The sequence below is a fragment of the Hemibagrus wyckioides genome, linkage group LG22, assembly GCF_019097595.1.
Source record: "Hemibagrus wyckioides isolate EC202008001 linkage group LG22, SWU_Hwy_1.0, whole genome shotgun sequence".
In the NCBI taxonomy this organism is placed as follows: domain Eukaryota; kingdom Metazoa; phylum Chordata; class Actinopteri; order Siluriformes; family Bagridae; genus Hemibagrus; species Hemibagrus wyckioides.
Genome location: NC_080731.1, coordinates 22,468,866 through 22,481,185, shown reverse-complemented (window position 1 = coordinate 22,481,185; position 12,320 = coordinate 22,468,866). Strand labels below are relative to the sequence as shown.

At 41.3% G+C, this 12,320-nt stretch overlaps 1 protein-coding gene across 1 annotated transcript in view; it reads right to left on the bottom strand.

The window, feature by feature from the left end:
- The window catches only part of spef2 (sperm flagellar 2), a 52,375-nt gene that overhangs the window by 21,070 nt on the left and 18,985 nt on the right, over nucleotides 1–12,320 (bottom strand). The window contains exons 14-18 of the mRNA XM_058374559.1: nucleotides 7,971–8,002; nucleotides 7,001–7,104; nucleotides 6,643–6,890; nucleotides 6,062–6,128; nucleotides 242–396 (exon numbers count right to left, since the gene is read on the bottom strand). Of these exons, the coding sequence (XP_058230542.1) occupies nucleotides 242–396; nucleotides 6,062–6,128; nucleotides 6,643–6,890; nucleotides 7,001–7,104; nucleotides 7,971–8,002 (606 nt within the window). The remainder of the gene's footprint in view (nucleotides 1–241; nucleotides 397–6,061; nucleotides 6,129–6,642; nucleotides 6,891–7,000; nucleotides 7,105–7,970; nucleotides 8,003–12,320) is intronic.

Here is a 12,320-nt window from a genome sequence, read left to right as displayed (position 1 = left end):
GCTCTGTGAGCAGTTGGGGAAAGGGAAGCAGAATTCTCCAGTATCCCAGTTCTTGGCGTGTCACTGTTCCGAGTGTTTGGTGTTGTTTTGTGTACGCTGGATGTTTACGTATTTTATTATTATGTAAAATATGCTGTATATTATTGTGTGAGGGGACGGTCAGGGAAAATAGGACAGAAGACGACTGAGATCTGAGACTGTGGCTGAGGTTCTGAGATCACTGGCTTTCAGAAAGATCTACCTTTTTCTGCAGTGTCCATCACGTATAGCAGCACTGTTTCCACTGATCTGTACAGAGACTCCTCATCCACATCTCCATTCACCTTCACCAAGATCTTCTGTTCCACTCCAAACCACTCCTCCAGTCCAGGCCAAGCGTCCTGAAAACCCAGAATCCTGCAGGTACAGAGAAAGAAAAAAAGTGAAGAAAATAGAAGAGTTTTAAAGCTTTCTAGCAGTGTAGTGTATCAGTGTAGTGTATCAGTGTAGTGTATCAGTGTATCAGTGTATCAGTGTATCAGTGTAGTGTATCAGTGTATCAGTGTAGTGTATCAGTGTATCAGTGTAGTGTATCAGTGTATCAGTGTAGTGTATCAGTGTAGTGTATCAGTGTATCAGTGTAGTGTATCAGTGTATCAGTGTAGTGTATCAGTGTATCAGTGTAGTGTATCAGTGTATCAGTGTATCAGTGTAGTGTATCAGTGTAGTGTATCAGTGTATCAGTGTATCAGTGTAGTGTATCAGTGTATCAGTGTAGTGTATCAGTGTATCAGTGTATCAGTGTAGTGTATCAGTGTATCAGTGTAGTGTATCAGTGTATCAGTGTATCAGTGTAGTGTATCAGTGTAGTGTATCAGTGTATCAGTGTATCAGTGTAGTGTATCAGTGTATCAGTGTAGTGTATCAGTGTAGTGTATCAGTGTATCAGTGTAGTGTATCAGTGTAGTGTATCAGTGTATCAGTGTAGTGTATCAGTGTATCAGTGTAGTGTATCAGTGTATCAGTGTAGTGTATCAGTGTATCAGTGTAGTGTATCAGTGTAGTGTATCAGTGTAGTGTATCAGTGTATCAGTGTAGTGTATCAGTGTAGTGTATCAGTGTATCAGTGTAGTGTATCAGAGTATCAGTGTAGTGTATCAGTGTAGTGTATCAGTGTATCAGTGTAGTGTATCAGTGTATCAGTGTAGTGTATCAGAGTATCAGTGTAGTGTATCAGTGTATCAGTGTAGTGTATCAGTGTATCAGTGTAGTGTATCAGTGTAGTGTATCAGTGTAGTGTATCAGTGTATCAGTGTAGTGTATCAGTGTATCAGTGTAGTGTATCAGTGTAGTGTATCAGTGTATCAGTGTAGTGTATCAGTGTAGTGTATCAGTGTATCAGTGTAGTGTATCAGTGTAGTGTATCAGTGTATCAGTGTAGTGTATCAGTGTAGTGTATCAGTGTATCAGTGTAGTGTATCAGTGTATCAGTGTAGTGTATGAGTGTATGAGTGTATCAGTGTAGTGTATCAGTGTATCAGTGTATCAGTGTAGTGTATCAGTGTAGTGTATCAGTGTATCAGTGTAGTGTATGAGTGTATCAGTGTATCAGTGTAGTGTATCAGTGTATCAGTGTAGTGTATGAGTGTATGAGTGTATCAGTGTAGTGTATCAGTGTAGTGTATCAGTGTATCAGTGTAGTGTATCAGTGTATCAGTGTAGTGTATCAGTGTATCAGTATAGTGTATCAGTGTAGTGTATCAGTGTATCAGTGTAGTGTATCAGTGTAGTGCATCAGTGTATCAGTGTATCAGTGTAGTGTATCAGTGTATCAGTGTAGTGTATCAGTGTAGTGCATCAGTGTATCAGTGTATCAGTGTAGTGTATCAGTGTATCAGTGTAGTGTATCAGTGTATCAGTGTAGTGTATCAGTGTAGTGTATCAGTGTATCAGTATAGTGCATCAGTGTAGTGTATCAGTGTATCAGTGTAGTGTATCAGTGTAGTGTATGAGTGTATCAGTGTATCAGTGTAGTGTATCAGTGTATCAGTGTAGTGTATCAGTGTATCAGTGTATCAGTATAGTGTATCAGTGTAGTGTATCAGTGTATCAGTGTAGTGTATCAGTGTATCAGTGTATCAGTGTAGTGTATCAGTGTATCAGTGTATCAGTGTAGTGTATCAGTGTAGTGTATCAGTGTATCAGTGTAGTGTATCAGTGTATCAGTGTAGTGTATCAGTGTATCAGTGTAGTGTATCAGTGTATCAGTGTAGTGTATCAGTGTAGTGTATCAGTGTATCAGTGTAGTGTATCAGTGTAGTGTATCAGTGTATCAGTGTAGTGTATCAGTGTAGTGTATCAGTGTATCAGTATAGTGCATCAGTGTAGTGTATCAGTGTATCAGTGTAGTGTATCAGTGTAGTGTATGAGTGTATCAGTGTATCAGTGTAGTGTATCAGTGTATCAGTGTAGTGTATCAGTGTATCAGTGTATCAGTATAGTGTATCAGTGTAGTGTATCAGTGTATCAGTGTAGTGTATCAGTGTATCAGTGTATCAGTGTAGTGTATCAGTGTATCAGTGTATCAGTGTAGTGTATCAGTGTATCAGTGTATCAGTGTAGTGTATCAGTGTAGTGTATCAGTGTATCAGTGTAGTGTATCAGTGTATCAGTGTAGTGTATCAGTGTATCAGTGTAGTGTATCAGTGTATCAGTGTAGTGTATCAGTGTAGTGTATCAGTGTAGTGTATCAGTGTAGTGTATCAGTGTAGTGTATCAGTGTATCAGTGTAGTGTATCAGTGTAGTGTATCAGTGTAGTGTATCAGTGTATCAGTGTGGTGTATGAGTGTATCAGTGTAGTGTATCAGTGTAGTGTATGAGTGTATCAGTGTAGTGTATCAGTGTAGTGTATGAGTATCAGTGTAGTGTATCAGTGTATCAGTGTAGTGTATCAGTGTAGTGTATCAGTGTATCAGTGTAGTGCATCAGTGTATCGGTGTAGTGTATCAGTGTATCAGTGTAGTGTATCAGTGTATCAGTGTAGTGTATCAGTGTAGTGTATCAGTGTATCAGTGTAGTGTATCAGTGTATCAGTGTAGTGTATCAGTGAATCAGTGTAGTGTATCAGTGTAGTGTATCAGTGTATCAGTGTAGTGTATCAGTGTATCAGTGTAGTGTATCAGTGCATCAGTGTAGTGTATCAGTGTAGTGTATCAGTGTATCAGTGTAGTGTATCAGTGTAGTGTATCAGTGTATCAGTGTAGTGTATCAGTGTGTCAGTGTAGTGTATCAGTGTAGTGTATCAGTGTATCAGTGTAGTGTATCAGTGTATCAGTGTAGTGTATCAGTGTAGTGTATCAGTATATCAGTGTAGTGTATCAGTGTAGTGTATCAGTGTATCAGTGTAGTGTATCAGTGTGTCAGTGTAGTGTATCAGTGTAGTGTATCAGTGTAGTGTTTCAGTGTATCAGTGTAGTGTATCAGTGTACCAGTGTAGTCTACCAGTGTATCAGTGTAGTGTATCAGTGTATCAGTGTAGTGTATCAGTGTATCAGTGTAGTGTATCAGTGTAGTGTATCAGAGTATCAGTGTAGTGTATCACTGTAGTGTATCAGAGTATCAGTGTAGTGTATCAGTGTATCAGTGTAGTGTATCAGTGTAGTGTATCAGAGTATCAGTGTAGTGTATCACTGTAGTGTATCAGTGTATCAGTGTAGTGTATCAGTGTAGTGTATCAGTGTAGTGTATCAGAGTATCAGTGTAGTGTATCAGTGTATCAGTATAGTGTATCAGTGTAGTGTATCAGAGTATCAGTGTAGTGTATCAGAGTATCAGTGTAGTGTATCACTGTAGTGTATCAGTGTATCAGTGTAGTGTATCAGTGTAGTGTATCAGTGTATCAGTGTAGTGTATCAGTGTAGTGTATCAGTGTATCAGTGTAGTGTATCAGAGTATCAGTGTAGTGTATCAGTGTATCAGTGTAGTGTATCAGTGTAGTGTATCAGTGTATCAGTGTAGTGTATCAGTGTAGTGTATTAGTGTAGTGCATCAGTGTATCAGTGTATCAGTGTAGTGTATCAGTGTATCAGTGTAGTGTATCAGTGTAGTGTATCAGTGTATCAGTGTAGTGCATCAGTGTATCAGTGTAGTGTATCAGTGTATCAGTGTAGTGTATCAGTGTATCAGTGTAGTGTATCAGTGTATCAGTGTAGTGTATCAGTGTAGTGTATCAGTGTAGTGTATCAGTGTATCAGTGTAGTGCATCAGTGTATCAGTGTAGTGTATCAGTGTATCAGTGTAGTGTATCAGTGTATCAGTGTAGTGTATCAGTGTATCAGTGTAGTGTATCAGTGTAGTGTATCAGTGTAGTGTATCAGTGTATCAGTGTAGTGCATCAGTGTATCAGTGTAGTGCATCAGTGTATCAGTGTAGTGTATCAGTGTATCAGTGTAGTGTATCAGTGTAGTGTATCAGTGTATCAGTGTAGTGTATCAGTGTATCAGTGTAGTGTATCAGTGTAGTGTATCAGTATATCAGTGTAGTGTATCAGTGTAGTGTATCAGTGTAGTGTATCAGTGTATCAGTGTAGTGTATCAGTGTATCAGTGTAGTGTATCACTGTAGTGTATCAGTGTATCAGTGTAGTGTATCACTGTAGTGTATCAGTGTATCAGTGTAGTGTATCACTGTAGTGTATCAGTGTAGTGTATCAGTGTAGTGTATCACTGTAGTGTATCAGTGTATCAGTGTAGTGTATCACTGTAGTGTATCAGTGTATCAGTGTAGTGTATCACTGTAGTGTATCAGTGTATCAGTGTAGTGTATCACTGTAGTGTATCAGTGTATCAGTGTAGTGTATCAGTGTAGTGTATCAGTGTAGTGTATCACTGTAGTGTATCAGTGTAGTGTATCAGTGTATCAGTGTAGTGTATCACTGTAGTGTATCAGTGTATCAGTGTAGTGTATCACTGTAGTGTATCAGTGTATCAGTGTAGTGTATCACTGTAGTGTATCAGTGTATCAGTGTAGTGTATCACTGTAGTGTATCAGTGTAGTGTATCAGTGTAGTGTATCACTGTAGTGTATCAGTGTATCAGTGTAGTGTATCACTGTAGTGTATCAGTGTATCAGTGTAGTGTATCAGTGTAGTGTATTAGTGTAGTGCATCAGTGTATCAGTGTAGTGTATCAGTGTATCAGTGTAGTGTATCAGTGTAGTGTATCAGTGTAGTGTATCAGTGTAGTGCATCAGTGTATCAGTGTAGTGCATCAGTGTATCAGTGTAGTGTATCAGTGTATCAGTGTAGTGTATCAGTGTAGTGTATCAGTGTATCAGTGTAGTGTATCAGTGTATCAGTGTAGTGTATCAGTGTATCAGTGTAGTGTATCAGTGTATCAGTGTAGTGTATCAGTGTATCAGTGTAGTGTATCAGTGTATCAGTGTAGTGTATCAGTGTAGTGTATCAGTGTATCAGTGTAGTGTATCAGTGTAGTGTATCAGTGTATCAGTGTATCAGTGTAGTGTATCAGTGTAGTGTATCAGTGTATCAGTGTAGTGCATCAGTGTATCAGTGTAGTGCATCAGTGTATCAGTGTAGTGTATCAGTGTATCAGTGTAGTGTATCAGTGTAGTGTATCAGTGTATCAGTGTAGTGTATCAGTGTATCAGTGTAGTGTATCAGTGTAGTGTATCAGTGTATCAGTGTAGTGTATCAGTGTATCAGTGTAGTGTATCAGTGTATCAGTGTAGTGTATCAGTGTAGTGTATCAGTGTATCAGTGTAGTGTATCAGTGTAGTGTATCAGTGTATCAGTGTAGTGTATCAGTGTATCAGTGTAGTGTATCAGTGTAGTGTATCAGTGTATCAGTGTAGTGTATCAGTGTAGTGTATCAGTGTATCAGTGTATCAGTGTAGTGTATCAGTGTATCAGTGTATCAGTGTAGTGTATCAGTGTAGTGTATCAGTGTAGTGCACTGCACAGAATGACATATGCAGATTTAATGTGGACCTCTGTGAAGATAAAAGCTTAAAAGTGCTTATGTAATCATCACCCAAGTGAATGAACACTGTGAGACACACTGACCTGTGCTGGACCTGCCTCTGCTCTTGACTCCTCCCTGAATGCTCAGAGTTTATCTCTCCCTCCTGAACTGCTGGGAAAAACAGTTTACTGGTGTATTGCTGCTTCACCTGTACAACACACTGCTCACACACACTGTTTAATGTGTTTTAGAAAATGATGTGAGGAAATAAGCAGTTAATAAATCTAAAATTAATCCTGCCTAACAGTCACAGAGAATTTAAGGCCTATTACAGAATTTAGGGAGGCTCAAGTGGTTAAGGCTGTGGGTTGTAATCGGGGTTCAAGCCCCAGCACCACCAAGCTCCACTGTTGGGCATCTGAGCAAGGCCCTTAACCCTCTCTACTCCAGGGGCGCTGTATTGTATCTGCCCCTGCGCTCCGACCCCAACTTCCTCAGCTGGGATATGCGAAGAAAAGTATTCCACTGTGCTGTAATGTATGTGTGGCGATAATAAAGGCTTCATGCCCTCAGTTCAGTTCAGTAAACAGTAATAATAATAATAATAATAATAATAATAAATACTGGGGATCCAGTAAACCATAGCTGTGTTGATGGTTAGAGATGATTTAAGGTCACTCACGTTGTTGATATCGTTGCAGCACCTGCTCATCTGACACCTCCAGCAACAGAGCTATATGCAGCACAGGTGAGGCTGGGGGTGGAGCCTGAGGGGCGTTCCTGTCCACAGCTAGCTCGTGACTCTTATCTCGCCCCTGTGTGTGGTCCTGATCCAGGTCAGCTCCACCCAGAGCCTTCTCCAGCAGCTGAGCCTGAGAGTGCTCCACAGGAAACCCGTCCAGAACCCAACCCTGACCTGAGGGAACCTTCCTGAAGAACACATGAAATAAAGAATGAGTGTGTTACTCAGACAGAGAGTGTTACAGACAGACAGACAGGTGTGACAGATAGACAGGTGTAACAGACAGACAGGTGTGCACCTGATTGCGTCTGTGATGATGTTGATGAGCAGGTCATCAGGAACACCTCTGCCTGCTTTAAGTGCCTCTTCCACAGCTGCACCACGCTGAGTGAGCAAAGACTCCTGGGTAATGAATAACACAGAACATGATTTACTGTGTGTGTGTGTGTCTGTGTGTGTGTGTCTGTGTGTGTGTGTCTGTGTGTGTGTGTGTGTGTGTGTGTGTGTGTGTGTGTGTGTGTGTCTGTGTGTGTGTGTCTGTGTGTGTGTGTGTGTCTGTGTGTGTGTGTCTGTGTGTATGTGTGTCTGTCTGTGTGTGTGTGTCTGTGTGTGTGTGTCTGTGTGTATGTGTGTCTGTCTGTGTGTGTGTGTGTGTGTGTGTGTGTCTGTCTGTGTGTGTGTGTCTGTGTGTGTCTGTGTGTGTGTCTGTGTGTGTGTGTCTGTCTGTGTGTGTGTGTGTGTCTGTGTGTGTGTGTGTGTGTCTGTGTGTGTGTGTCTGTGTGTGTGTGTGTCTGTGTGTGTCTGTGTGTGTGTGTCTGTGTGTGTGTGTCTGTCTGTGTGTGTGTGTCTGTGTGTGTGTGTCTGTGTGTATGTGTGTCTGTCTGTGTGTGTGTGTCTGTGTGTGTGTGTCTGTGTGTATGTGTGTCTGTCTGTGTGTGTGTGTGTGTGTGTCTGTCTGTGTGTGTGTGTCTGTGTGTGTCTGTGTGTGTGTGTCTGTGTGTATGTGTGTCTGTCTGTGTGTGTGTGTGTGTGTGTCTGTGTGTGTGTGTCTGTGTGTGTGTGTGTCTGTGTGTGTCTGTGTGTGTGTCTGTGTGTGTGTGTCTGTGTGTGTGTGTCTGTGTGTATGTGTGTGTGTGTCTGTGTGTGTCTGTGTGTCTGTGTGTGTTTGTGTGTGTGTGTGTCTGTGTGTCTGTGTGTCTGTGTGTGTGTGTGTGTGTGTGTGTGTCTGTGTGTGTGTGTGTGTGTGTGTGTATGTGTTCAGTACGTACTGTGCAGTGTTCCAGGCTGTGAGTTCCCGGCTCTGATGAGAAAGACAGATTGAGTTAGAGAGAGCTCCACACCCCTGAGTGCTCTTCCTAGAACTGTTCTCATCTCAGACATCTTATTAAACATCAAAGCTTTCTGCATTAACACTGCTGCATTAACACTACTGCATTAACACTGCTGCATTAACACTACTGCATTAACACTACTGCATTAACACAGCTGCATTAACACTACTGCATTAACACAGCTGCATTAACACTACTGCATTAACACTGCTGCATTAACACTACTGCATTAACGCTGCTACATTAACGCTGCTACATTAACACTGCTGCATTAACGCTGCTACATTAACACTGCCGCATTAACACTACTGCATTAACACTACTGCATTAACAATGCTGCATTAACACTGCCGCATTAACACTGCTGCATTAACACTACTGCATTAACGCTGCTACATTAACACTGCCGCATTAACACTGCTACATTAACACTGCCGCATTAACACTGCTGCAATAACACTGCCGCATTAACACTGCCGCATTAACACTGCCGCATTAACACTGCTACATTAACACTGCCGCATTAACACTACTGCATTAACACTGCCACATTAACACTGCCGCATTAACACTGCTACAGTAACACTACTGCATTAACACTGCTGCATTAACACTACCACATTAACACTGCCACATTAACACTGCCACATTAACACTACTGCATTAACACTGCCACATTAACACTGCTACAGTAACACTACTGCATTAACAATGCCTCATTAACACTACCGCATTAACAACACGCATTAACACTGCTGCATTAACACTGCCACATTAACACTGCTGCATTAACACTGCTGCATTAACACTGCTGCATTAACACTACTGCATTAACACTGCCGCATTAACACTGCTGCATTAACACTGCCGCATTAACACTGCCGCATTAACACTGCTGCATTAACACTACTGCATTAACACTGCTGCATTAAACACTACCACATTAACACTGCCGCATTAACACTGCTACATTAACACTGCCGCATTAACACTACTACATTAACACTACTGCATTAACAATGCCTCATTAACACTACTGCATTAACACTGCTGCATTAACACTGCTGCATAAACACTGCGGCATTAACACTACTGCATTAACACTGCTGCATTAACACCGCTGCATTAACACCGCTGCATTAACACTGCCGCATTAACACTGCCGCATTAACACTGCCGCATTAACACTACCGCATTAACACTGCCACATTAACACTGCTGCATTAACAATGCCTCATTAACACTGCTACATTAACACTGCCGCATTAACACTACTGCATTAACACTGCTGCATTAACAATGCCTCATTAACACTGCTACATTAACACTGCTGCATTAACAATGTCTCATTAACACTGCTACATTAACACTGCTGCATTAACACTGCTGCATTAACAATGCCTCACTAACACTGCTACATTAACACTGCTACATTAACACTGCTACATTAACACTGCCGCATTAACGCTGCTACATTAACACTGCCGCATTAACACTACTGCATTAACACTGCCACATTAACACTACTGCATTAACACTGCCGCATTAACACTGCTGCATTAACACTGCCGCATTAACACTGCCGCATTAACACTACTGCATTAACACTGCGGCAATGACACTGCCGCATTAAAACTGCTGCATTAACACTGCTGCATTAACACTGCTGCATTAACACTACTGCATTAATACTGCTGCATTAACAATGCCTCATTAACACTGCTACATTAACACTACTGTATTAACACTGCTGCAATAACACTGCCGCATTAACACTGCTGCATTAACACTGCTGCATTAACACTGCTGCATAAACACTGCTGCATTAACAATGCCTCATTAACACTGCTACATTAACACTGCTGCATTAACACTGCTACATTAACACTGCCGCATTAACAATGCCTCACTAACACTGCTACATTAAAACTGCTACATTAACACTGCTACATTAACACTGCCGCATTAACACTGCTGCATTAACACTACTGCATAAACACTGCTACATTAACACTGCCGCATTAACACTGCTGCATTAACACTGCTGCATTAACACTGCTGCATAAACACTGCTACATTAACACTGCCGCATTAACACTGCCGCATTAACACTGCTACATTAACACTGCCGCATTAACACTGCTGCAATAACACTGCCGCATTAACACTGCCGCATTAACACTACTGCATTAACACTGCTACAATAACACTGCCGCATTAACACTGCTGCATTAACACTGCCACATTAACACTGCCGCATTAACACTACTGCATTAACACTGCCACATTAACACTGCCGCATTAACACTGCTACAGTAACACTACTGCATTAACACTGCTGCATTAACACTACCACATTAACACTGCCGCATTAACACTGCTACAGTAACACTACTGCATTAACAATGCCTCATTAACACTACCGCATTAACACTACTGCATTAACACTATTGCATTAACACTGCTGTAATAACACTGCCGCATTAACACTGCTGCATTAACACTACTGCATTAACACTGCCGCATTAACACTGCCGCATTAACACTGCTGCATTAACACTACCACATTAACACTGCTGCATTAACACTACTGCATTAATACTGCTGCATTAACAATGCCTCATTAACACTGCCGCATTAACACTGCCGCATTAACACTGCTGCATTAACACTGCTGCATTAACACTACCACATTAACACTGCTGCATTAACACTACCGCATTAACACTACTGCATTAACACTGCCGCATTAACACTGCTGCATTAACACTGCTGCATAAACACTGCTGCATTAATACTGCTGCATTAACACTGCTGCATTAACAATGCCTCATTAACACTGCTACATTAACACTGCCACATTAACACTGCCACATTAACACTGCTGCATTAACACTGCCACATTAACACTACTGCATTAACACTGCCACATTAACACTACTGCATTAACACTACTGCATTAACACTGCGCATTAACACTGCCGCATTAACACTACTGCATTAACACTGCCACATTAACACTGCTACAGTAACACTACTGCATTAACACTGCTGCATTAACACTGCTGCATTAACACTACCACATTAACACTGCTGCATTAACACTACTGCATTAATACTGCTGCATTAACACTGCTTCATTAACAATGCCTCATTAACACTGCTACATTAACACTGCTGCATTAACAATGCCTCATTAACACTACCGCATTAACATTACCGCATTAACACTACTGCATTAACACTGCTGCAATAACACTGCCGCATTAACACTGCCGCATTAACACTGCCGCATAAACACTGCTGCATTAACACTGCTGCATAAACACTGCTGCATAAACACTGCTGCATTAACACTACTGCATTAACAATGCCGCATTAACACTACCACATTACACTACCGCATTAACACTGCTGCAATAACACTGCCGCATTAACACTGCCGCATTAACACTACTGCATTAACACTGCCGCATTAACACTGCTGCATTAACACTGCTGCAATAACACTGCCGCATTAACACTGCCGCATTAACACTGCTGCATTAACACTGCTGCATAAACACTGCTGCATTAACACTGCTGCATTAACACTACTGCATTAATACTGCTGCATTAACACTGCTGCATTAACAATGCCTCATTAACACTGCTGCATTAACACTGCCACATTAACACTGCTGCATTAACACTGCCACATTAACACTACTGCATTAACACTGCTGCATTAACACTGCTACATTAACACTGCCACATTAACACTACCGCATTAACACTGCCACATTAACACTACTGCATTAACACTGCTGCATTAACACTACCACATTAACACTGCCGCATTAACACTACTGCATTAACACTGCCACATTAACACTGCTACAGTAACACTACTGCATTAACAATGCCGCATTAACACTACCGCATTAACACTACTGCATTAACACTGCTGCAATAACACTGCCGCATTAACACTGCTGCATTAACACTACTGCATTAACACTGCCGCATTAACACTGCTGCATTAACACTGCTGCATTAACACTACCACATTAACACTACCACATTAACACTGCTGCATTAACACTACTGCATTAATACTGCTGCATTAACACTGCTTCATTAACAATGCCTCATTAACACTGCTACATTAACACTGCCGCATTAACACTACTGCATTAACACTACTGCATTAACAATGCCTCATTAACACTACCGCATTAACACTGCTGCATTAACACTGCTGCATTAACACTGCTGCATAAACACTGCTGCATTAACACTGCTGCA